This window comes from Cebus imitator, unplaced genomic scaffold, assembly GCF_001604975.1.
Source record: "Cebus imitator isolate Cc_AM_T3 unplaced genomic scaffold, Cebus_imitator-1.0 Scaffold452, whole genome shotgun sequence".
NCBI classification, from domain to species: domain Eukaryota; kingdom Metazoa; phylum Chordata; class Mammalia; order Primates; family Cebidae; genus Cebus; species Cebus imitator.
The window spans coordinates 922,141-949,572 of record NW_016107767.1 but is presented as its reverse complement, the minus strand read 5'-3'; the positions used below and the strand labels follow the sequence as shown (position 1 = coordinate 949,572).

Below are 27,432 nucleotides of genomic sequence, written 5' to 3'. Positions count from 1 at the left end.
ACTACAAACTCCTGCAACCTCCATCTTCTGGGTTCAAGCGATTCTCCTGCCTCAGCTTCCTGAGTAGCTGGGACTACAGGTGTGTGCCACCATACTCAGCTAATTTTTATATTTTTGGTAAAGATGGGGATTCACCATGTTTGGCCAGGATGATCTCGATGTCTTGACTTTGTGATCCACCCAGCTCAGCCTCCCAAAGTGCTGGGATTACAGGCGTGAGCCACCATGCTCAGCCTATTTTTCAAAGCCCTTATATTATAGATATAATTCACATTTCCAATAAGTTTATTATTAAATATTTATCATCAAAACAATATAGGGACTGGAATTTACTTCAAAACAATCCTAAGAACTAGGATAAATATATATTAATCATTATTGACTCTGGATCATTAATACATGAGGGTTCATTATACTAATCTAACATATATTTGAATGCAATATTGGATACTCCAAGTGAAGTAACTAATCCTTTCTGACTGCCTGTCTGGTCATTGAAATCATTAAAGCCTGAAGACAACTAGTCACATAAAGAAGTACAGTGTGGCTGGGCTCAGTGGCTCACACCTGTAATCCCAGCACTCTTGGAGGCCAAGGCAGGAGGCTCACTTGAGGTCAGGAGTTCAAGATCAGCCTGGCCAACATGGTGAAACTCTGTCTCTACTAAAAATACAAAAATTAGCCGGTGTGGTGGTGCACACCTGTAATCCCAACTAGTGAGGAGACAGAGGCAGGAGAATCACTGGAACCCCCGGGAGGCAGAGGTTGCAGTTGGCCAAGATTGCACTACTGCACTTCAGCCTGGATGACAAAGTGAGACTCCCCTCTCAAAAAAAAAAAAAAAGCACAGGGTGTTAGAAGAAGCCGTCATGATCAATGTCAACTGGTGCATACAGCTTCACGGTGAGGAGTTTCCAAGGGTAAAATCTGGGTGGGAAACAATGATCAATCTTAAGAAACCCTGTAGCTGTTGCTGATTACCAAGGAGAGAGTTTAAAAAAGGAAAAAGCTAAGGTCTGAAAGTTAGAAGACAGCCAACATCTAGTTTGGTAATCTTGGACTCTACTACTGTAGGTTTTGGAGAATAAAAGCGGAGGAACTTAAAAATAACAACAATAATTTTGATGTGGGTGCCAGCTCTGCACTTCACAGCGTCCTAAGAGCTTTGCCTGCATTATCCTATTTAAATCTCACAACCCAAGGAGGTTTTGTGGGCGCTTCATACACAGTTTTGAAAGGACTACTGAATGAGTTAGGCCTCAATATATAATACCAGTTTTCACATGGGGTGATTGATTAAGGTGTTACAGAGGCCAAATAACTTGTTTAAGAGTGACTTGGTCTAGCCAATATTCCAGGATTATTTAACAGGAAAGAATGAGTACTCAATTGCATTGGACTGTATTGGAGAAAGGGCTGGGGAACTGGGTGAGAGACATTGTTAAATTTAAAATCGTTTCCTCAGACCTACAGTTTTCCGATCGCCTGTACCGCGTTCCATCTATACAGCACAGTGCCAGGAGAAGGATTTTCAGCCCTTCATTCAGCACGAATCCTTTAGGACGAGATCTCCCGCGCGGCTTCCAAACACCTCCACCCCCAATCTCCGCCCCTTCTCCCATCGTGCACAGCTTGTGAGCTTCAAACTACAACTCCCATAAAGCCTCGGGAGACCACAGATCTCCACCGGAAGTCAGGAGGGCTGCCTTCGGCGCGGGGAAAAGTAGGACATCTTAATCCTTCGGCTGTATCCTGCTTGCCTCTACTGTGGTCACCTTTCGGTTAGTAGAAGCAGCAGCAAGTTAGTCGTCTCAGTGTCCTCTCTAGGGGCAGTGACCAGTTCCCTGGGCTCTTTGGTCTCCGCACTGCCCTGCCCGGGCCTGCTGAGTCCTGTGGCAAAGCCTCACGCTGGGTAGGTGGGCGCAGGCGCGGGAGCCAAGGACGCGTTTGCTGTGGCTCTCGGGACAGGGCGGAGGCGCAGACGGTCCTGAGGTTGGTAGAGTTCTCTGCCCAAGCTGAGTTGGGTAGAAAGAAGTGGTACTCAGCGTGTGATTTCACCTGCAAAGAAGGAATCTCACAGTAGTGTCAAGAAAGTAAACTAGCTCAATGCATTTTACCGTTTTCAGAGGCCGTGCACGGGTAGTGCTTAATTGGTTTTGAGAGCCCGGGGAGTGGATGGAATTCGTTAAATGATCGAATTCCAATATGTCAGTGACACAGCGGTATTTGAGGTCCTGTCCTGCCCCACTTGATCTATCTGAGCATGCGCAAATCTTGGGCCCCGGGTTACCGTCAGTAAAAGTGGATGTTGGTTTGCTAAAAATCTATGTCCCTTTAAATTTAATATTATTTTAAATGATTTCTCGGAATAGTCCATGAGCTTCTTGGAAAACAAGGGCAGCACTTTATTCTGCCTTCAAATCCTTACCTTCTGTAACCCGTCAGTGAGACTTGAAATGGTAAATCAAACAGTACAATTGGGTGTTAGACTTTATGCGTTTCTCCAGAATGAGTAATGGTACGAAGGCTTTTCTGCTGAGAAAGCTAGAGGGAAAAGTGTACATTTTCCACTTCCTATCTCCAGAGAATAACATATGCATAAGCTTTGCCCTGGGGGTAGTGAATGATGCTGCAGTTTTGAAGGACAATTTTGCAGTCACCTGGTGTGCCCTGTGAGAATGTGCGGGAGTGCTGGTGACCTCGGAACCTGAGAGAGTGAAATATTATTCAAAGTACACCTAGCTGAAAAAAACTGTATAATATGGGTTTATGGAAAATAAACTTGAGAGAAAGGCAATTTGGAAGGGAGATCGATACAGGAATTGTACAGCAGGGCTTCAAAGTCAAGTCCTGAAAAGTTATAGCTTTTGTTATGCATAAAAACATAAATACTTTAATTACTCTAAATAATTTCTAAAAAGTATTTAGAAATTTCTATGAAAGGAATAGCGAAGTAAATTCTAGAATAAATAAAAAATTACTCTCATGTAGATACTACCTTTACTAGAGTTTCATTTCTAAACAGATTTTCACTATTAGGTTTTATCCAAGTGTTTTTATGACTGTGAGCAGTTTTAACCTATTTATAAGTAGCAGAAAGACACAAACAGGAAAGGTGAACAACTCCAAAATAAAAAAATTAATCTTTACTCCTTGTTTTCCCTAAATTTTGTTTATACTATTCCTACTATGCAATTCATCAGCCAGATTGCCCTTTCAGAACCCAGGAGACAGCAGCTATCAAAAACTATGAGCTATAATCTTTGTCTTTTTAGCTAAAAAATCTTAGAATGATAGAAATGTAGTTAGAATCTCAAATCATTTAATGACATTTCATATAAAAAATTATACTTAAAAAAATACTTTGAGAAGTTCACAGACAGTTGAAACATAAACCATTTCAACTCTCCCCCCCCCCAAAAAAAAAAGAAAAAAAAAGAGCTCAGTTTGTGCTCTGCCATCTGCAATCCATGATTAGGCAACATTTAAGAAGTATGGGGACAGTTATCTCAGTTTTTTTCCCCCACTTATACAAAAGAGTAACCAAGCAGATAAAATTAATATTTTTAAAAGCTACTAGGATTCAAGAACAACAAAGTGACCAATAGAACTCTCCAATAAAGAACCAAAAATACATGGTCATCTGATTTTTGACATATTTGTGTCAGTGCACTGGGACAAACACGTTAATTTCAAGAATAATGCTGAGTCAATGGATTATGCATTGGGGTAGAAAAGTATCTTGACACCCCAACCTCACGCCATGAACAAAAATGGATCCTAGATGGATTACAGAATTGTGCAAGGTCAAACAAATAAACTGTTTTCATGTGAAACTTAGAAAATCTCTGCCTTTACTTCATCTGTTTTAATGCTCTCCCCCTCATGTCTCTATCCCATAATGAAGTCCTTAAATAACTCCTTGTTATATAATATGTTACCTGGTTCCCCCTCCCAAGGATATGGCCCCCTCATCTGTACTATCAAAGCTGTTTATACATTATTTTGTGTAACTCCCATGGACATATAAATTACATTGTATTTATAATTTTAAACTGATAACATTCTGAAATGTATGCTGTATAATGATTGCCTTTTGAAGAGTGTATTGCCTTGGAAGCCCTTGCTATTATTCTAACAATATCATTCATTGATAAAGCAGTTATAAATAAGCTTTTTTCCCTTATTTTTCTTCTTTTAAGTAAGAAATGTCTTCTGTAAAAAGAAGTCCAAAGCAAGAAATAGTTACACAGTTTCACTGTTCAGCTGCTGAAGGAGATATTGCCAAGTTAACAGGAATACTCAGTCATTCTCCATCTCTTCTCAATGAAACTTCTGAAAATGGCTGGACAGCTTTAATGTATGCGGCAAGGAATGGGCACCCAGAGATTGTCCAATTTCTGCTTGAGAAAGGGTAAACATTTTAGGCTGTACCACCTCAAAGGGTTTGTGGTTTAATTTCTTTGTTACATATTTATTTTTAAATTTTGCTTGTTTCCATATTTATATTGTTGAACTAGTAGATAACTCATTGGCTAATTTATGTAAAAATGTAGCATAATTTTTCTAACTTAAAACATTGTAATCTTTTTCATTCAGAAAATATTACTTTATAGCAAAGCAATTTTATGAGGAGTCTAATATTTTTCTCCCAAATAGAAAATGCAAGTCTCACTATGACTACCAAGGACTTCTTGTAGAATTTTGGTATCTGTTTATAGTGCATAAAGCATAATGCTTTTTTATTTTGTAAGTAATTATCCAGAAATTGTAAATCTCCACTATCTCTTTTTGTCATTTATGATTATAGTTCTTTTAACCTTCCCAATGGTAAACTATGGACCAGAAGGAAAAAAAAATCTATGTAATCATTAAAAAGAAGAACTATAATGTGCAACTGGAAATATTTTATTGAAATAAAAGGAGAAAGTGTTTATTTCATATTTTACTTTTTTCCCCAATTTTTTCTTTTATCTATAGGTGTGACAGATCACTTGTCAATAAATCAAGGCAGACTGCACTGGATATTGCTGTATTTTGGGGTTATAAGCATATAGCTGATTTACTAACTCCTGCCAAAGGTGGGAAGAAGCCTTGGTTCCTAACGAATGAAGTGGAAGAATGTGAAAATTATTTTAGCAAAACACTACTGGACCGGAAAAGTGAAAAGAGAAATAATTCTGACTGGCTACTAGCTAAAGAAAGCCATCCAGCCACAGTTTTTATTCTTTTCTCAGATTTAAATCCCTTGGTCACTCTAGGTGGCAATAAAGAAAGTTTCCAACAACCAGAAGTCAGGCTTTGTCAGCTGAACTACACAGATATAAAGGATTATTTGGCCCAGCCTGAGAAGATCACCTTGATTTTCCTTGGAGTAGAACTTGAAATGAAAGAAAAGCTACTTAATTTTGCTGGTGAAGTCCCAAGAGAGGAGGAAGATGGGTTGGTTGCCTGGTTTGCTCTAGGTATAGATCCTATTGCTGCTGAAGAATTCAAACAAAGACATGAAAATTGTTATTTTCTTCATCCTCCAATGCCAGCTCTTCTGCAATTGAAAGAAAAAGAAGCTGGTAAGAAATGTGCACTGCTTATTTTCGTTGTTAAAATCTGGTTTTTAGAATTGAGTTGGAGTTGTATTTGCTGTTTCCAGGGGCACACTTTTTCCAGTAAGCAGTGAAATTAGACTGTCTTCATCAGAAACCTCCTACTACAGTTCTTACCCTATGGGACTACTCTCCTAGGCAGTTAGTAGTTCTAATCATCGCAGGCAGAGTTCCTGGAATTGACCCTGGTGCATAATGATCTTATTTGATTTTAAATGAGTAATTCTTGAGCTCCTGCTACACAGCAAACATGATGGCAAAGACCGTCACTGTTTTGTTTTGTTTTGTGTTGCTGGGCCTTTTTATGCCATGGTAAGAAATTAGGGTTTGATTCTAAAGGCCATTTAAATGTAACCTAACCTTTGTTTAAAATATTTTAAAAAACAAAACAAAACAAAAAAACGCACACTGGCTGTGTGATAGAGCAAAAAGTATACACGTGTAGGTAATTAAGTGTGAATGTTGGGGTCTTGTTAAGATGGAATTGAGTGTTACAATAGCCCAAGTAAGAGACTGCAATGGCTTGAGTTAGAATGGAGGCAGTAGAGATGGAGATGAAGGGAGGATTTGAGATATTCTTAAGGTAGAATGGATAGGGCTTGATTTGTAAGTTAAGACCCTTTTAAGTGAGAGATTATGGTAACATAGCATGAATTAAGGTACTGATAGTAGAAATAGAGGAAAGAGGATATGTGCAAGATAAATATTGGAGATAGAATCAATGGCCTTTGCTGTTGGATTGGCTATGGGATGTATACTAATATGAAGGAAAAGATTAGGAATGACTGCTAAGCTGGAGACTTTAATAATTTGATAGATAGTGATACCATTTCTTGATAATATAGGATGATGGGTAGAGCAAGGAAAGCAGGACAGATTTGGAGTAAATAAAGTAAGAGTTTACTTTTGGGCATACTAAGTTTTAGAAATGAATCAGGAGCTGTCTGAACTGGAGATAGCCATATAGGAGTCATCAACACAAAGATACGTAAATCCCAAAAAACTACTGAGATTACTTGGAGAGTTGAGAGCAAGCAAGAAATACTCTCAGAATCAGATCTGAATCCCCCTAAATTTAAAGGTAAGCTACAACCAGGAGAGCCATCAAAGGAGTTGGAAACGGTGTGGCCATGAGGTAGAAAGAAACCAAGAGGCTGTCCTCAGGGAAACCAAGCGAGCACAGTATTTCCAGGAGGGAGTGGTCAAATGTGTTGAATACTGTTATGAACTTGAGTAAGATGAAAGCAATTTGTTTTTTTTTAAATCTTTGTCTTTGACAAATTTGATAAGAGAAATGTCAGTGAAGTGAAAGGAACAGAAGCCAGATTATGGTAGATTGATGAGTTAATGGGAAGTTAGGAAGAGGTCACTTAGCAGTGACCACTTTCCCATAGGTCATGTAGGTCCTTCCAGAGACTGTTTAAATGTCTCCTCCTCAAAGTCTGATGTGGTATGTTTTATTCATACCTGTGGAAAATCATCAAACTTTTTAAAGAAAATTTCTTTTCTTTAGACCTGTATATATCATTTCAAGATCAAAAAGATTTGATAAATGAGGTAATTGCTTGATTTTTTTCCCTTGTAGGAAAACTGAGACCCTTTAACTTACTTGCTCTATGAGCTTACACAGTTACTTAACTTTTCTGTGACTCAGTTTACTCCTCCAGAAAATGATAATAGTAGTACCTATCTTCTTTAGGATTGCTCTAAACATTAAATAATCTATATAAAATTCCTAGCATGATGCTTGGCACATTGTAAGTACTCAATAAATGTTAACTTTTCTTATTGTGATGATTCTGAAATAATGTAAATACCCTAGTGTAGATTACATATTATAAGGTCATGTAGTAGGCAAAAATGTAATATCTGTTCGTTAGAATTGTTTTATTTATGTTTTTCCCAGTTTAAACAATGTTAGAATTTTTCTTAGTATATTGTTCATTTCAAAAATCTGTAGACCAAATAATGTATTTTGGGGGTGGGGAGGTAACTTTTTCAAGCATTTAAAATGTAGCATTTGTAGTCTTACTGCCTTAACTGTAATATATCTGGCCAGGTCATATTCTTTTTTGAACAACCAGAGTAAAACCTATAGCTAAAGTTTATATATTTTAAGATTTATTCTATTAGGCATTTTTTTGTAAACAGAGTTAACCATGACTGTAGTAAAAGCAGCATGTTTTATGCTGTATACATGCAGTCTCCAGTTGAAAATAGGATGTGCTCCACAACAGCATGGACCATCAGGGGCATGGTCACCAAGAGAGTGGTGATAGCTTCCTACAGTTTCCTAGTATTATTTCCTTTAGAGTACAAGTCTCACTTAAGAACTGCCTTCGTGGCATATTTTTATAAGAATCACTATTCCAAAATCAGTTTGTAAACTCACTCTATTTTATAAATAGTGATTTATAAAAATCACAATTGTAAAATCAATTTATAAACTAATGATTCATAGAAACATGAATACCCCACATTTTAAAACCACCTACAGTAAAAGCCTGATCTAATATAGTATATAAGATAGACGTACTAACATCTACCTTATATATGTTATATGAGAGTTATATTTTATTCATACTGAAGTTAAATCTAATTTTCGTCATCCAGGAAATTAAATCTTTTACTTTAAAATACACATTATAAAAATAAAACTACTAAAACCCCTGATCACACAGGTATTCTGATGGTAGCTTGAGAAAATTTACTTATACAATGATTTTAATTTGTCACAGAGTTAAACTTTTTGCACTTTTTTTTTTTTTTTGAAAGGGGTTGTAGCTCAAGCAAGATCTGTTCTTGCCTGGCACAGTCGATATAAGTTTTGCCCAACCTGTGGAAGTGGAACTAAAATTGAAGAAGGTGGCTATAAGAGAGTATGTTTAAAAGAAGACTGTCCTAGTCTGAATGGCGTTCATAATACATCCTACCCACGAGTTGGTAAGCCCCTTATTTTCTATCTCAGCCACCTGGATCTTGGGGAATAAGATATTCTAGAAAGAGAAGTTTGTGAGGAGCTTAAGAGTTTACCTTTTTATGGAAAACATGTTTAACCATTAAGAATGTTAAGTGTTAAAAGTGTTATATATTTTCATGATTTTCAAGTAAAAATCATGGTACAACAATAGCCATTTCTTAACGTGGGGTTACTCACTATGAATTTACGTGTTATGATACATGATTTCAGAAGCCAACCAGTTTGGCTCCACTTAGTGGAGAAAAAGCCCCAAGAACTTATTAGCTGTTTGAGGCATTGCCAAAGCAGTACAGCCTGTCCCTAGCTTTTCATTACAGTTAATGTCTGCCTGTACCCTCTCTTCTAATTGCTGTTTTGAGTCCGCTGTAGATTTGGAAATCTGATAACCCAGACCTTTAAAACTGTATGGAAAAAAAAAAAATAGATAGGCTCAGCAACACCTGAGGAGGCCTCTGAGGAGAAAACTACATGGCTTAGAGACATCTGTTTTTGTTCCTCAAGAGCCTTTTGCATTTAATTCCTAGTTCTAGTCATGATGTAGTGAGAAGAATTTGCTGAATTAGTAACTTCTAGAGAGATGAATTGTTATTTAAATTTTATTTAATGACTTAAATTTAACTATAGAGCCACATTTGCTTTTAAAAACATTTTGTTAAGGATTAGGATGGGAGAGGGAAATTAACTATTTAATGTGGTAAAATTTGAGCTTTCCTTATTTCCATGTATTACCTACTCAAATTTTTTTTCATTAAAAAGGAACGATACACCTAATGTCCATAAGTACAGAATAAATGTTGCTATTAAGATTGGGGTAAGAAGGACAAAAAATGGTCTTCCTCTAGCTTACCGACACTATTCTATACAATTTCTGAGATATTCTGTTACCAGCTACATGAGGGCAGAAAGAAGCAATCTCTTACAACCAGACAAGAGTTCTGTCCCTATAGGAGAGACATCTTTATATTATCCTATCAGACAGTGTTTGCACAATGAGTCTTAATTCTTTTTTCCTGCCATTCATATATCTGATTGTTTTTAACAGATCCAGTAGTAATCATGCAAGTTATTCATCCAGATGGGACCAAATGTCTTTTAGGCAGGCAGAAAAGATTTCCCCCAGGCATGTTTACTTGCCTTGCTGGATTTATTGAGCCTGGTAAGTCTTTTCTTAATTTTTATTTAACCTATAATTTCAAAATACAAAGCTTACATAACATTTGAGAAATAATCTCTGATAAGTTATCATGTTATAAAACTGGATTATTTAAAGTCTTTCAAACATGATAAAATTTTAAAATAATTTAAACATGTTATAATTCTGTTTTACATGAGAATTATATAAATTACTTAAATGTTTTACATGAGAATTATATGAATTACTTTACTTGGTCAAGTAATTTGGTCTGTTTTATTAAAAATTCAGTATTTGCTCTTTGGTATGTCACTCTTGACCCAGATATCTAGGTTCCACCTCATTTTCCTTCTGTACTAGACTCAACTGTCACCTTTTCAAAGAAGCCTTACTTGATTGCCGCAGATACATTAGTGAGCCCCACTGCCCTGCATTCACAGTCCCTATCATCCTGCCTGATTTTTCCCTATGGCACTCATCACCTAATATACTGTGTACATATGTACTTATTAATTTATTATCTGCTGTTTCAAGAATATAAGTTTTATAAGGGCAGGGACTTAATTTTATCCACTGCTGTATTCCAAACCCTCAAAGCATATGCCTATAGCACATGTAAGGTCAATAAATATTTGTGGATGAATATAGCTAATTAATATATGTCTAATATAATATAATATCTAATATAATATATAATATACAATATATAATATATATATAATATATATATAATATATATATAATATATATCTAAATAATATATCTAATTAATGTTTTATCTCATATTCAATTTCCAATATTAATTTGCATTGCTAGATAATAATTGTAAACATATGGTATCAGGCCATGTTCTGGAGGAGGATCATATATATAAAACGGTATCAGGCTGTGTTTTATATATATAATATGTTCCTCCTACAGCCTTATAAAATAGACAATTACAGTGATTTTGCTGATGGGGCACTAAGGCATAGGGACTAAATAACTTGCTCAGCATCAAACAACAAGTGATAGGGAAGGGATTTAAACCTGGGCATGTTGGCTTCCGAGTCCTTGCTCCAAATCACTATGCTGTCTTTAGTAGTTCTAGGTCATTGTCTTACTGCTGTGCAGTAATCCATTTATGAATATTCCACTATTTATGCATTCTGCTCATTGGACATTTAGTTTATTTTAAAGTTCTTATTATTACAAACAGCACTGCAATTAATATTTTTATACTTCTCCTTGTGCACACTTGGCAAGAGCTATCTAGGTTATATACATAGAGTAGAACCACCAGCTCATGTGATATGAGCATCTTAACCTTTTCTAGATATTGCCGAGTTGTCTCTGAAGTGTTTCTGCCAGTTTACACTTTCTCCAGCAGAACATGAAATGTTCCATTATGCCACATCTTCAAGTTAAGATTTTCAGACTTTCAAATTTGTCATTCTGTGGGGTGAATGAAATCGTATCTCGTTTCATTTTCATTTTCCTGCTGATGGAACATCTTTTTTCAAATGCGTATTAGGCATTCAATTTTATTTCCTCTGAATTTTAGATGCTTATCTTTTACCAAGTTTTGTTTTCATTGTTTATCCTTTTTTATTGATTTTAAGAGTTCTTAAATATGTAGTATATGCTACTCTTTTGTTATGCTTTTGCATATATTCTAATCTATAATTCTCTTTTTACTATATGTGTTCTTTTGATTATTATAAGTTGTAAATTTTTGTGTAGGAAACTTATCAATCTATTTGACTTAGAAAGTTATATTTTATATTTTGCTAAATACAGCAATATTTAGCAAAATGTTTCCAAACTTCCAGATAAATTTTACTTAGAAATGATTTCCCCTACTCTAATTCTTAATTCTAACAAAGTAGAAATACAAAGCACATGTATAGGCATTGATTTATTTTATCATAGCAGAGTCAGCAGTCATCTAGAGGAAAAAAATTCCTTAGAAAAAGTATGAGGTTTCATCTTATGTGGTTTTTGATCTTTTAATGACCTGAAGAGTTACCTGCAATAATTGTTTGACAACATAATAGCAGAGTTTCAAACTTTTAGTGTGAAAGAGCTATTTTAAAAAATTATTTAGTTTATAACTATTTAGTGGACAATATATAAAAATGAGATAAGATATAAAGTGTTTGCATTGTGTTTAACCAATATTGGGTATTGGATATTTGTAGGTGCTGTAATTATTATTTTAAAAATGTAACTGACAAATTTGGACCTTTAAAAAATGAAAAGTTTATTGTTCGTATTTTGATGTTATGTATGAGGTCATGTACTTTAAAAAATTAGGTTTTCTTCAATTCCAGTCTAGTTTTAAGGTTTTGCTTTCTGATGATTTGAATTGAGTTTCTGTCCAAAGTGATTTCCAGATGTTTGAACCATTCAGGACACAAAGTGTCCAGGGCATGTTCATCAGCAACTTGTTCTTTTGCTCTATTTCATTAGGAGAGACAATAGAAGATGCTGTTAGGAGAGAAGTAGAAGAAGAAAGTGGAGTCAAAGTTGGCCATGTTCAGTATGTCTCTTGTCAGCCATGGCCAATGCCTTCCTCCTTAATGATTGGTTGCTTAGCTCTGGCAGTGTCTACAGAAATTAAAGTTGACAAGAATGAAATAGAGGATGCCCGCTGGTTCACGAGAGAACAGGTAAAGTTCAATTTAATTTCCTTCTTCTATTGATTGTTCCCTGACTGTACTGGTTTGGGCACAGAGCAAAGATGCATATTTTCAGCAAGTTGAATGAATGGCTTTGGCCCTCTCATTATATGTATTACACTGTAATTAGTAATTCCAAACAGGAGGAGTATGTTTCACTAATGTAATCTGTATTAACTTATTCTGTGAGATTTTTGTAGTAGAGATGAATCTGTACTGTTTTGAATTTCAGATTCCATTCCTTCACATCAATATAATACCTATCAGTGGGCTTAGATAAACATTAATTCATAGGTGAGAAACAGGAACATTATTCTCATTTTATATTTTAGTTTATAACATTAAAACAACTCTCAAAAAACATCAGTTAAGAATGCTTAAAATTTTCAAAAAGTTTTTATTCATTTTAAAATGTACTTAAGGACAAGAATGACATAACTATATAATAAACATGCATTTAAATTAACTTTTTAAAACACCATTCCTAAATAATATACTAAAAGATAAATTACTCATCTGAACTGAAATTCTGACTTTGCCTACATAAAATTAATTTTATTCTATGCTTAACCCTAAAAGATGGAAATTAGATTATTGCTTACAAATTTTATAAAAAAGAATCTGTTCCAAAAGTTGGCTTTGCTTAAAAATTAAGTGTGGAGCAGACATTTTACTTTTTCATGACATCATTTTCATAAGGGAATGTGTCTTTCCAGAACAATTAAAAAATGGAATCACTAACTCAATGAAGCAATTAAAATTGCTGTTCTAAATTTTGCAATTTGAGGCTGAGCGTGGTGGCTCATACCTGTAATTGCAGAACTTGGGGAGGCCAAGGCAGGAAGCTTGCTTGAGCCTAGGAGTTTGAGACTAGCTTGTGCAACATAGGGAGACCCTGTGTCTACAAATAGTTTTTAAAAAGCCAGGTGTGGTGGTGTACACCTATGGTACCAGTTACTTGGGAGGCTGAGGCAGGAGGATCACCTGAGCCCCAGAGGTCAAAGCTTCAGTGAGCCGTAACTGCACCACTGCACTCCATTCTGGGTGGCAGACTGCAAGACCTTGTTCCCCACCCCACCCCTCAAAAAAAACTCTGCATGTAAATATGGATGTTATCACTTTCTCCTGTTATTATTCACTCTAAAAGTCATCACATTTTAATTGAATTACATAAGCATGAGAATAGTATTTAAATATGACAGCTTTGAAATCCTAATGTATTCTATTTTGGTGTGTTTTAGGTCCTGGATGTTCTGACTAAAGGGAAGCAGCAGGCATTCTTTGTGCCACCAAGCCGAGCTATTGCACATCAATTAATCAAACACTGGATTAGAATAAATCCCAATCTCTAAATCTTAAGAACTCAACTTTGAGTATTATTTAATTTCTAATAACACTCATTCCTCAAGTGATATTAAAGATTATTCAGTACTGTTTCGAGTGTCACAACACAGAATATCATGTTGGGTTTTGGAAATATTTTCAAAGTGTTCTTTCTGTCTTAATCACAGAATTCATATTTTTACAAATTACAATATTGCCTCAGATTTTGTTAAAATCTAGGTCAGCCTTCTCTGAACCTTTTTCTTGCTTGTCTTTCACAGTCTTCACAAAACTGTTTTTCTAATAAGAGACATCACTTTGGAAAGAAGTATGTTCTGGAGATGTGCATAAATTTTAGTGCCTCTTTTAAGCATTAAACTGATGAGGAAGAAAGTTCCTGATTTGAGAAATGAAACAAAATAATTATAATGAATTTTTAGCTTGTATCAGCTTGTACTGATTTTTTAGTCCTTTTGTTACCTTTAAGTTATTAATATCTGGTTTTTGCCCATCTCTCCATTGTAGTTCCATTTTTCCTTGGGGTTCCATTTTCTAGCAGTGAAGGTGTTATAATGTTGCCACTTGTCTAATTTGACCAGTCTTAAGAATTTTCTAATTTAATAATCAACTCTACTAGTGATTTCAATACCATACCCTCATGAAGGAGAAAGGCATACTATTGTATGCGGGACCTCTCTTTTAAACCTCAAATTAATTAATACATCTTATATGCTGCTTATACCTTAAGCTGTTATTAAGACAAATCAAGATTCTCTGCTTTTACACTGAAATTAAACTTGAATTCTCCTCAAATATCAAATATTAAATAAGTAAGTCCCAGGCAGATTTATGTATTTAATTTAAAACATTGGTTTTATTTCATTTTGTGATGGGCAATGCATCTGCGTTAGCAAAAATTGTATAATCATTACCAATAATATTTATTATGCTCAAATATATCTGGGCTTTGACCTTATTTCAACACATTCTAAGAAGCCTTGATAAAATAAGTATATTTTAGAGCTGAATCAGTAAGATTCTGGATAAAGCAAAACATAGTAATTCACAATTTTGTAACATAGAAACTCATATTTTATAAGGCTATTTTGAAATTCATTTAAAAGGTATTATAGTATATGAACATAAAAATTTGTATAATTTGGCTCTTTACTAATATATGTTAAAACTGGAAGAGACCTTAAGGATGATATTTGAAATTAACTTTCCTTGTTTTATAGATAAGGAAAAGGAAATTGTGAAAGGTGAATTTAACTAATTAGTGAAAGTTATATAACTAATTAATTACAAGAGTCTGTACTGTATAATGCAGAGGACAGTTCTCCCTGTAATAGGAACTAGAAGCTATGACTACAAATATATATAGACAAAATTAAAAGAATAAGAATAAATTTAACTGACCAAATATTGTTAATTAAAATTTTAGATACTTAACATTTATTTAACTTAAATAAAAGATAACTTTGTCAGATAAAACTTTATTTTACAGATGAACAGTGATTTTCTTAGGAGTTAATGAAGCTTATTGGTATCAAGAATTTAAACCAAATTAAAACTGGCACAGAACATTTAGTTAGAGACATAATAAATCCAAGCTACAGAAGTATATGGAAATTAATGTACCTTGATTATTATGAAATAGAGTGTCTTGAGGTTGTTTTATTTCAAATGTACTTTTAATACTTACAGATTCTAAGATTACATTGTAAAATTCCAAGTTTTCATAATGTTAAGATAGGAGAGTAGAATATAAAGTGTCAACAATATGGTTATACAATTTGTTTTAGATATTTAATCCTTAGGGGAAAACCAGCATCTATGTAAATTATTGTTTTTAATAACAACTCTTAAATTGCCAACCTCTGAGAGGTGAAAAGCTATGTAAATAGAAGGAATGGCCATTTCAAAGAATAGACCTGCTAGTGCCAGGAATGTATTCTACTGGAAATGAATGTAATAATACATTAAATTTTTAAAAATCTATTTTGTTTTGCCTGTGTGTTTAACACGTTTTGATAAATCTCTTTTGAAAAATGAGAGAAGCACAATTTCAGTTGTTAACCCCTTTAGAATGATGTGTATGAAAAATGCAAAAGCCTTTTAAAAAGTGTCTGTGTCTGGGAGACTTAAAATTTTGATTTGAATCTTAAAATATAGTTTGAGGTCAAATGCAAACATACATACATACATACATACATACATACATATATACATACATATATAAAGTCAATAATTTTTGCTCTTCAGGTTTAAAGCAATATATCTAGTATTTTTATTACTTGCCTAATATTGCCATTTGTTGGATTTTGAAATTTTCACATGTTGAAAATTTCACATATTTTATTTAGTTGGAAAATGAGAAATTCTTTTAAAGACTCAGGGATTTGGTTGAAGACAGAAAAGAATAGAACAAAGGGAGAGACCATGAGATGGAAGGAGGAAGTATAAGTTCGTTAATAAGCCAAATAAACTAAATTAAATCCCACATAACAACAATAGATAGCTGGTCCTGGAACTATATCACTGATGTAGGTACAGCGAAATATTAGTGAAGATGTTCTATAAAACAAATCTATTAATTAGAGTAAAATTTTCATAATGCAAATTTTATCAGGGCTGAGACCCAGTTATTAGGTTCTGAGAGAGTGTATGTGTGTATGTGTGTGTGTGAGTGAGAGAGATGGGTGGTGGGTATTGAGTGAAATTTGTGTATTAGTTAATTAAAAGGGGCTGTGTCTCTATTAGAAAAAAATATGTGTAGGACAAAGTAAATCCAATATGCAAAATTACGAGTTTCTGTCTTCAAATGTATAAGATCTAGATCCTGAGGCAAAGCAACAGTAACTGCCAAGAGATTGAAAAAGGTAAGAGTTTGATGTTCTGTGTAGATGGGGTAGGGTGCTCGGTAAGTGGGACAGATGCTTGGGTGCTTTGACCCCACAGGAGCAGATTAGAGGCTGTATTTTGGGGCAAAGTTAATAACATTGCCAAGTATCTGCGTCTTCAAACTGAGTCCTTCGTGAGAGTGATTACTTGTTGAAACTAAACTAAATACTAAGAAATATTTTTTCCTATTCTATACCCTACCATCCTTCCAGGACAATCAGGATAGAATTCAAAAGAATTTCTGAAACAGGGAGTGCAGTTCACTATATATGATAGATTTTCAAATAACTCCATTGATTTGCCCAAAAATAGAAATCAAAAGGAAGGTCATTTAAATAATAAGGATGGCATAGGGAAAAATGGGTGATCAGCAGGTTGAATTCTTGTTTAAGAAAGAAAATGAATTTTCAACTATACAACGAATATTTGGACATGTTAATTGGGCTAAGGGGCAAATTATTTTTACTGAAGGATATCCATATATAGTTATATTCATTGGTGGAAGTGAGTGACACTTTTAACTTTTCTTTATTCCTTCAAGATTACTTTTATTTATTTATTTATTTATTTATTTGCTAAGTAGTCAAAGCCGAAGCACCAGACAACAGATTTTTCTCCTTTTTGCAACTCCCAGTATAGTGATACTCTCCAGAACAGTGGGTCTGCTGTGAGATTTTAAAGATTTTAAGTTGAGGGGTGTGTGGAAACTTTCTCCTAATGGAAACATTTTTCTACCTAGAAGTCTGATAAGAGACAGATAAACTACAGCATAAAGAATAAAAAACGACCCTGGCTTTCCATTCCCAGGTTCAGGGGAACTATACCAGACAAACTCCTTGCCTCACCTGTAGAGGATTAAGAACATTCTTCTAAGCACTTAACTTGTGAGGAGGTTTTATTTTTAGTAATGTGGAAGTTCCACCCAGCAGTAGAAGTTGAGAATGTTACTCTTGTTTATTTTAGAACAGAGTAAGTGGACAAGTGATCTAGTCTGAAGTTTATTTTTGTTTACCTTTTATCCTGCCCATTTCGCTCTAACCTGAAATTGTCTGTTGGAGCAGTGTGATGTTTCAAACATCTCAGTAGAGTACTTTATAAATATTTATTACTGCTCTCAGGTAGCAGTGAGCCAAAGACATCTCTATCAATGGGGGTAAAAATGATTTAAAATGCCATTTATCCAACAGCTTTACTGCTAAGTATTATTTTGCTTTTTTGTTAGATTTACTTGTGTTTATGGAACAAATCTGAATAGTACCAAGCAGTTTGAAGAATCTGGAACTCCAAAGAAAGGATGCTCAAGGATGTGTGCAAATTCAAACCTCAGGTGCTTTGTTGGTCCCAACCATCGTCTCCCCTCTATCTCATACTGAGGGCTTCTGCTGGAGTGTATCTACGAGCGGGAAATCACTGGGAACTCTGTGTGTTCTGGGATATCAGGAGAAAATATTCACGTATCTGTGTGGACCTCAAAGTTTTCATGGCTGTAGAGATGTCTAATAATTATTATTCCCAAAAAACACCATTTTTTTTCTACAAATTACTAGGCTTGCCATACCAATTTTTTTTTAGTTCCCAGCCACTTCCTACATCCTCATGAAAAATAAACACATTTTTCATTCTATTATAATGGTAAATTTATCATATAAATAACTGTTTTATATAGTAAAAACAATATGTACATTCTCCTTCAGTATATCTAACATCAGTACAAATAAACTGTAATTTTTCTGCAAATTTAGACTTCTGGACTTTATAAAAGTTATTTTTTAACTGTTTACATTTCTAAGACTTACAGATCTCTTTACAACAAGATTTTAAGGAAGCATAACTGTTTAGTTTATTCTCATAATACTAGTAATTTTTACACATGACTTTATATATAGAAGGTTGACAATTATTTTATCCTTAACCCCATGAAGTGAATATTAGTATTATTATCCCCATTTTACGCTTGGCTAAAATGGGGTAACTTCTCAAAGTCATGTCGTTAATAAATAGGAGAGCCAAAGCTGAAGCCCAAATATTTCATTCCTGATCCTTTCCTCTCTTACCAGAGCTATCTTAAAGATGTTTCTTAATAACTGTGTATTGACAAAAGCACTTCCAGTCTCAGTTTCCTTCTTTAGTCTCCTAAATTTTGGTTATTTTTCAGGTCGAATCTTCTACTCTTGCTACTCATTTCTGCAGGTTATTCACTAGTTATTTGGATCTCAAATGTATCTCTCCAACTGTCTAACACACCTGCTTGGATGACCCAGAGCCTCCCAAAGACTGCATGTCTAAAGTTAAATTTATCTTTTTTCCTAAGCATGTTCCTGTTTCTGTATCCCTGTGTTATTGTCCAACATGGAAGTTTGGGCACTGTTTTAATTTGTCTGCTTTATCCTCTACCCTACTCCACTCCTCAGCCAAACAATCTCTAAATCCTGTCATTTTATTTCTTAATACTTCATGAATCTCGACATCTCCCTCTCTTTCCCTTTACCTCTTCACTCCGTCTACTGCCACCATCCTACTTCAGATGATTCATCTGGTTTCTGCATCAGCCTCCTACACTGGTCTCCCTACTTTGCAGTTTCACTGCCAATCTATCCTTCACACTGCAGCCAAGGAGATCTTGCTAAGAAACAATCTCATCTAGTCTTTGCCTTACTTAAAACCCTTCAGAACAATGCCCCTCACTGTCCTTGGACAAAGGGAAAGTCTAATTTCCTTAGCATAGCAATTTACCTCTTCGACTTCAAGTCTCATCATTTTCCTTTCCTTCAACTCCTTATTTATACCATAATTTATGTTCATGCAGAGCCATAGACAAGCTTTCTAAATCTTTGTTATGCATTAATAACATTCATTAAAGACCACCTGAATAATTATGGCCAATTCCATGTGTTACTAGTATATGTAGAAATAATTTTTCATTTATTTATGATTCTAAACTGTACTTCTAAATTTTCATTTACATATTTCATGGGATGTTAAAAATTCTAAATCAGGAACTATAATACTTATCCCAGTTTTACAAATGAGCACACTGAATCTGAGAAGTCAAGTCACTTTCCCAAGGTCAAGGTCGGATATAGAAACTGACTAAAATGTAAGTCTTCTGAATCAAAGTCTATTACCTCTACCATACTATATGCCATACTGCTTCTGCTCCTATGTACTACACAAAGGTAAATGAATTACCTAATACTTAAACCAACCCATGTAAGTAGCTGAACTAGATCATTTTAAGTTTTTGGTTTTGTTTGGCTTGCTTCCATTTCATCTGCACCATGTGAACATCGTATGTGTGTTTAATAAATATCCCTATTAAAATTCTGAAGCTACAAAAGTATACAGTGCATCATTGTTAACTAAAAGTATATTTGAATATAAACAGACTGTTAGGGATGGTTAAGACAGATAATAATAGACTGATTAAAGGATGGGTGATCATTCCCGATGCTGCGTAAGATTAAATATGCTAATCAGATTTTGGATTTAGAAAACCCAGATAAATCCACAGGAGAACAAGGAAAGGTACTCAAATCTTCAGTTTCTTGCTTTTCAAAAATACATACTGCATTTTATCCATGTCTCCTTCAGAGCTGAACAATTTATGAAGGCTTTACCCAAGTGAGGTGTATAATCACCTTTTTTTCTTCCTTTTTGAATGCCATATTCTCTATTTTAATCCTTGCAGTTCTAAATTAGTTCCTTGGCAAAGGATAATAGCAAAGGGAATATATTTGAATGTTATATATGAATACAATTTAATAACATATCTTTCCAGTCACAAAATATCCAACAGCTGTTTGTAACTTACTTTGTTACCCAATTGAGAGGATGGGTACATCCAAAGAAAATTCTAAATAATCAATGTGTTTAGGCCTCTTTTATTTATTCTAAGAAAGACATCATGTGCACATTTGAATAAGCACTATCCATATCCTAATTTGGTTATTTCAAGTAAATTGTGCATTTGGAAAGCAAGGAAAATGCAACTGACAAGCTAGTCTTCTAAACATAATTGAAATTCATTCTGAATGCAGGAAGGGTCAGTTTCATTTCAAAGCAGTAGACCTTGCTTTGAATTCTTATATTCTCCTTTGTTTCCATTGCAAGATTAGATTTACTAATCATCAAAATGATTTTCTCATCTTATTAAGTTAGTAGAATTTTTTTCATTAATGTTATACTTAATTTTACTTAAATGTTTATATTAAATTGTTTTGAAATATATTAATTACCTAAAACATTGTGATCTGATTTCATGAAAGAAGACATTAAGGACATTAAAATTTTTTCTGTTACAATTGCAATTACTCTGTGATTTAGAAAACTTTGGTAGGCAAAATATTCTGGCCAATATCTTTTTGTAAATAATCCCAAATTAAACTGCAAAATAGCCTATTTACAATCTTGCTGTTGCTAATCTTTACATCTGGTTATTTCAAATAAATTGTGCATTTGGAAAGCAAGATTTTTTTTAATGACAACTTGTTCTTACTATAATTTTTATGGAAATTTAAACTTACTATGAAAGTCTCCTTTCACCATTAAGAATTCAGCCAGCTCTTCTTACCTTCCCAATGCTTGCTCAGAATTTGAATATTACATTTTTTAAATCACCTTTTCCTCTAGAAGAATTTAAATTTTAGCTTGTTTAATGTAATGTCAGATTGAAATAATGTTAAATAAGTATTCCTAAATTATATATTTGGAAAGTAAATTGAAAAATAAACCTTTATTGTCTGTTTGTTTTAAGATAGTCCCTTAGTTGCTAGCAATTGACCTTTTAATTATATGTAAAGTCATTTAACTTGTCAAAGAAATCTGTACTAAACGTGATGAAATTACAATTAGGATGCTTATAAGATAGTCTTAGTATCTTCTCTCCAGGGGAAAAAAAAAATCATCCATTGAACAAGTTTTCAAAAAGATCTTTAAATGATACCAGGAATTTCACTGTGTTGTTTCAGATCTTCAACTCTTACCAGATGTTATGACCCTTTCATAGACTGGTCCCTGATTATTATTACAAAAAATAGAATATAAATTCTGAATGTTATCTGATTTGTGAAGATGTACACACACTAACCAAAATCCACTCATAAATTATTCTTATCCCATGAGACTGTCCAGACCTCAGTGAATTTGAGATGGAATGGAATGTTAGCACTGATTATCTGCCCAATTTAAAACCAATCATAAAGTGATTAAATTAACCTGACAGATTAATCCTAAGCATAATTTCACATTCCCTCATCATTGGCCAGACTGCAGTTTACACACTTTTTTTTTTTATGACAGTGGGCAAAAATACAGCACAGTCATTAGCTTAAGCTATATAAAAGGAAGGTCACCATTAAATGGTAAGCATAGAACATTTAAAAATAAATGCCTTGTTATTGTTCTCAAAAATGTGCATTTGTTTGGATTAATCTACAGAAATGTATTTACTTAAGTGAAAAAGTAAGGATAGAAAATGTTTTAAAATGGTTATTCTAAGATTGGAGATTTCTCCTCTAAATGTTTTGATTAAAGCCTCTTTGAAGCCCTTGTATCTTGTTTGCATTAATATTCATATCAAATTATTTTTCAGAAGTAACATAGTAATTTCAAAATAATTCAAGTTACTTTGAATTTTGAACAAGTAATGAGATTTAGCATTGTCCAAAGTACCCTAAATATTGCTAGCAATAATTGGCTCTTGATAGTAGATGATGATAACATTGCCACTAAAATGTTTTAAAGGTCATATTTATTATTTTCTTCTGAATGACTTGAAGAAGTAGAATTAACCTATAGCTATTTCTTAGGCTACCATGAGCAAAGCACAATTTTGCTTAGGAATAAGAAATATTTTGAGTGTTTATGTTCAATATTTACTCAAGATTTTTGTTACTCTTTAGAATTTAGCAGTTTTCCTTGATTCTAGACTGAAAAGGAATGAAGACGCTAAGGGGTTCTGCTTTCAGCAATCTGAAACTCTCTGGTGTCAGCAGAATTGAAGAGCTCTGCCCCTGGGGAACATCAACACAACTTCATTGAAAGAGTTACAGGGATTTCATGTTTTAGAGGAATTACACTCAGAGGTTTCTGTTTGAAGGTATATTCAAAAGCTACTTCAAACTGAGGTTTAAGGTTGAATATTTCAAAATTAAGATGATGTCATTTTAACCCAGCAAGAGTTGATAATTCAGCAATTATTAAGTCTTCAGAGAAGCACAGCTCTTGTGTGACACGGTTATTGAAGTAGTGTGGCTCCACTTCAATAAGCAAAAAAAGAGACAGCATTCCTCTTTTAGAAAACTCAAAGGCATTATTCATTTAATTAATAGGTACGGAAAGTCTTGAGTCAAACAAAAAGTAGTCCCTGAGATGTATTCAGTTAGCTTTTGTGCTTATTCTCTTGCTTTTACAAGGCATCCAATCATATTTAAGTACATGTATGCACTTCATTTTTGCTTTTTTCATCTTAATGAAAATATGCCTTTATAGAAAACTTTTTATTATTTGAAATACTTACATGTGTTAAAATGAAGTTATCACTTCTTATTGTGGACTATAATTAGCCAAAGGGGAATAATGTAAAATGTCAGATAGGACTGAGTTAATTTTGGAAATCGGTTTCTCTAGATAGATTCTGAAACTCCCTGTGCTGGTCAAGGTCAGTGTAGGGGAAAACCATAATTACAGATTTCTCAGAACTACCAATTCAAAAAATATATAGAGTAGCTAGGGTTCTAATTGTAATTGGATAGGGTGATTTCTCTTCATACAGTGATATTTAATTCATGCATCATTCTGCATGTGGGATTAACTAAACTTCCAGTCTAATAGTCATTCTAAAAAAGCCAGAGAGGAAATGAAGCAAAGCAAAATACAGTTCTTCAGGGATTTCTAGTCTAACAATGTCATTATGATAGCACATAGAGTATGACTGTATCTTTAAAATCTTCTAAAGCAAGGGACACATACCATTGCTGGAATGCCCAATAGTTTGGAGTAGTACAAGATGAGATATTTCCTTTTTATTATTTTTGTTTTAATATGTGTTAGATATAACCCAGGATTTCACATATATTATCTAACATGAAGCTAAAGTAAAAAATTAATGAATAAAAAACTATTACAATAAAAGCACAGCTATTTTATGGATGTTGTAAAATTTGTGAAGGTAGTACACAAATGACTGAAGTTGGGAAGCAATAAAGTGGCAGTCATTCATCCAACAAATATTTATTGAATACTATGTTCCCTCCACACATATGGAATAGGAACATATCTAAGAGTAAGACAGACAAGGTCTTAGCCCTTGTGGATCCTACATTTTGGCCCATACCTCTAGAAGTTCCACAGAAGACTGGAAAAATCTAAGGCTGTATACACTGAGGTGTTTTGTGTATGTTTGCTGGACCCAGCGATAAATTTCCTCTGAAGCACAAGTGACTCAAGTTAACTTTGGAGCAGCCAGGGGTCTGGTTCAATCCCATGATAAAGAATATGCCCTACAGATGCTGTAGCACTAAGGAAATGAGCTGATGGATCCTTCATCATAAATAAGAAGATCAAACACCAAATACCTCATTCATCCTGTCAAGTGCCCTCCTTCCAAACACGTCCACTACACTATAATTCTCCATGTCCTTGCCAATTGTTTCAGTTCTTACAAACAGTTAAACCCAAACTATGGGAACCCTTTGCCTCTGAGAAGCTGAATGTGAACGCAGGAGAGCAAGCGATCAAAAAGACGTGATTTGCCTTCTTACTCCAGCAGCCCTGGCCTGGTAACCTGACTTGCTAGATTTTTATCACAAGTCCCAGTTAGTACAAGATGAAAAAAGGATGTTGGTAAGCTAACACATAAGATTGATTTAGAACACAGTTTGGGTACAGCCTCTTCACACTGGGCTGAGAAAAAAATGAAAAGCAATCTATCACTGATTTTTCTTCCTAGGAGCTTGTTGATACAGAAAGAGAGAATCTTAAGCCAAAACAATAAAACAAAAAATTCAAGCCTTAGTGTGGGCAATTGAGAGAGAAGAAAAATGAGGTAGAATAAAGTGAAACAATTCATAGAAAGTTTCCTCAGTGCCGCCCTAGCTTTCAAAGATTTTTTTTAATGAAGTTCCGTTCTACCTACTCAGCTGGATCTGCTTCAGTGGGATTTCTAAACAAAATCACTTGGTATGTGTATAAGGGGATGGGAGAGTGGGTGCTCATTAAAATTACATACACCCGGATCACCAATCAGACTCCAAATCTCTGAAGTGAGGGTCAAAGTCTACATTTTTAGCAATTTGCTCAGTGATTCTTAACCCACTTTCAAATTCGAGAATTCCTGTGCTAACCTATAAACTCCTTGAAATTTACTTTATACTTATATTTTTTACATCAAGTTCAGCTCAGAACTTTAAGTCCATAGGGCAGGGTGCCAAATTCAAAGGCCATCTCTAAGTACACTGGATTTTCCCAATTTAAATTTAACTTTATAATTCCAAAATAAAGTGAAAGAGGAAAGGGGCCATTCATGAAGCATGTCAGGAAGAGTATCTACGTTTAAGAGTAAGGCAATGAATATCTTTCAAAAATCTTAAGTAGGAAAATTATTCACTTTCAGAATCTTATCATGGTGGAGAGAGAAAGTGAAGCAGCAGCATCTCAGGACCATGTTTCTTGGGCAATTTGCTATATCTCTCCCACTTTTCTCCAGTAATGAATGAGGGAGTTGGATAGATGATCTCACACATAACCACAGTCAAACAAAGAACAGACACTTTGGAACTGTTAAGAGATTTTCTGGTATTATTGACTGTATCACACATAGATACTAAGCTCATTTTTCTTTTCATTTACTAATATGAATTTTTTTCTTTCCCATTTCTTTACAACTTTAGAAATGATAATTAATTCCACACTACGCAATCCTCTTTTCTATCTGCATTTCATTTCCTCAGAGACTGACTTAATATTTGTAGGGTGGGGCCAAGTGCTGTGGCTCATACCTGTATTCCCAGCACTTTAGGAAGCCGAGGTGGGCAGATCACTTGAGGTCAGGAGTTCGAGACCAGCCTAGCCAATATGGTGAAACCCCATCTCTACTAAAAATACAAAAATTAGCCAGACATGGTGGTGGTGCCTGTAGTCCCAGCTACTCAGAAGGCTGAGGCAGGAGAACTGCTTGAACCCAGGAGGCAAAGGTTGCAGTGAACCAAGATCAGGCCACTGCACTCAAGCCTGGGCAACAGAGCAAGATTCCATATCAAAAAAACAAACAAACAAACAAAAAAAAAAAACCAAGTTTGTATGGTGGGCTGCTGCTTTCTCCAAGGATTATCTTTAACTATTAAGTTACATTTGATCAATTGTGGGTAAAAGAGAGTGATGGCATTCCAACAAAGCTTATGATTAAAGTTAGTTATTTTAGTATTGAAGTTTTTTATACCTATTTTTCTAAACTCAAGATTTATGAGTTTTATGCTCCAATGATCACCAAGGGCCTCTTCTGTAGATGGACTTGAATACTCCCTGTGTGCCTCAACAACCTGTCCACCATTTGCTTGGGGAAAGTAAGAAATGGTTTAATCACATATGAGCTTTGAATGTTTGTATTAAAAAATTTAAACTAATGAATTCAAACATTTATCCACACAAACGCATACAGATACAGATATAAATACATTTACTCATCAGTATTTTTCAACAGAGAGAAGAAAGTAAAAGTATAAAGAACAACTTGCAATAGGAACTGAAACAGTCTTCAATGATCTTAACTAAGGCTTCTTACTTTCAAGACATGGCAAACCATTCACTAAGAATTACTGATCAGGTCCCAGGTTTGTAAACAAGAAGCTGAAATCAAGTCTGAAGTGATACATGGGCATTACTGAAACTACTGTTTTCCTGTATAAACTCTTCTTATTCTCATACTTTTTTTTTTTAAATTTAAGGACTATAGCTTAAATCTCATACCATTTAAAATAAAAAATGACAGTAATGGATAAGTTTATACACTTTAAACATACTTTTAAAAGTAAATGGAAATTTTAAATTTTCTTCAAATATTTTTACACTTGAACTTTTTAGAACCTGTTTTACAAGTATAAATTTCCTTAAAAATATAGTACAGAGAGTATAGACATTATGTTTCAATTGGGAAAATGAAGTCATAATAAAAAACACTAAGAATTCTTTCAGATTCTATAGAAAACTGAAGCCAATGGGCATTACAAAGAATACTAGATGCTGTGCTATTCTGAAAGTTCAGCATTTACCCTTCTGAATTTATTTCATATTTAGTCTCCTTCCAGAATTTTAATAGTGTTCATTATCTACACTTTTGTGAATCTTTCTCTTTTTATTGGTAATAGCACATTTCCTTGGACTGTTTCAAGGAAAATGATTCAACTTAGCCACTGGAATTTTTAGGCAATTTGTCAGAAAAATGACACCAGTAAAATTGTATAACAATATCTTTACCCCAAAAAAATCTTATCGAATAATTTCCTGAGCATAACAGTGTCACTGTGCAATTCTGCAGTAAAAAGATACTGTTATTATTTCCAGTTTACGTTTTTCCTCTTTCTTCTTGTAATTTATAGTAATGAATCAAAGCCTGGTTGGAAAAAAGACCTGTAAAATCCAATATAAAGACATCAGATATGATAGGATTCAGCTGATATATAACAGCAATCATAGTAACTTTTCTGAGCTTTATTGCCAATTTTGTACAGAAAAATAAATATGTATTAAAAATATGAACCCAAGATATCTGTAGTGAGATGGATTCCTTAATGTATATCCAAAGGTCTAGTAGTGATATTTTTTTTGTGAATAAAA

General features: G+C 34.2%; 1 protein-coding gene and 1 long non-coding RNA gene across 7 annotated transcripts in view; one reads left to right on the top strand and one right to left on the bottom strand.

The window, feature by feature from the left end:
• The window catches only part of LOC119468591, a 58,316-nt gene extending 56,069 nt beyond the window's left edge, over positions 1–2,247 (bottom strand). Inside the window, exon 1 of the long non-coding RNA XR_005197290.1 lies at positions 2,118–2,247. This is a non-coding gene — a long non-coding RNA (uncharacterized LOC119468591). The remainder of the gene's footprint in view (positions 1–2,117) is intronic.
• On the top strand, positions 1,640–15,699 carry NUDT12 (nudix hydrolase 12). 6 transcript variants are annotated; one of them, XM_017511815.2, is made up of 8 exons: positions 1,640–1,723; positions 1,796–1,801; positions 4,203–4,414; positions 4,981–5,570; positions 8,379–8,546; positions 9,626–9,739; positions 12,167–12,366; positions 13,617–15,699. In XM_017511815.2, the coding sequence occupies exons 3-8, from the start codon at positions 4,209–4,211 to the stop codon at positions 13,725–13,727; spliced, it is 1,389 nt and encodes a 462-aa protein (XP_017367304.1). In that variant the 5' UTR covers positions 1,640–1,723; positions 1,796–1,801; positions 4,203–4,208; the 3' UTR covers positions 13,728–15,699. The 6 variants fall into 6 exon arrangements, with proteins under 6 accessions (XP_017367304.1, XP_017367305.1, XP_017367302.1 ...); XM_037732525.1 differs by having other exon boundaries at positions 1,708–1,723; positions 4,207–4,414; XM_017511816.2 differs by lacking the exon at positions 1,796–1,801 and having other exon boundaries at positions 1,669–1,781; positions 4,207–4,414.
• Positions 15,700–27,432: the final 11,733 nt, after the last annotated feature.

Excerpts from the sequence above, each read along its gene's own strand:
- NUDT12 (XM_017511815.2), top strand. The coding sequence starts at position 4,209 with ATGTCTTCTGTAAAAAGAAGTCCAAAGCAAGAAATAGTTACACAGTTT. Across the intron at positions 8,547-9,625 it reads TACATCCTACCCACGAGTTG|ATCCAGTAGTAATCATGCAA; the intron begins GTAAGCCCCTTA and ends TGTTTTTAACAG. Across the intron at positions 12,367-13,616 it reads GCTGGTTCACGAGAGAACAG|GTCCTGGATGTTCTGACTAA; the intron begins GTAAAGTTCAAT and ends GGTGTGTTTTAG.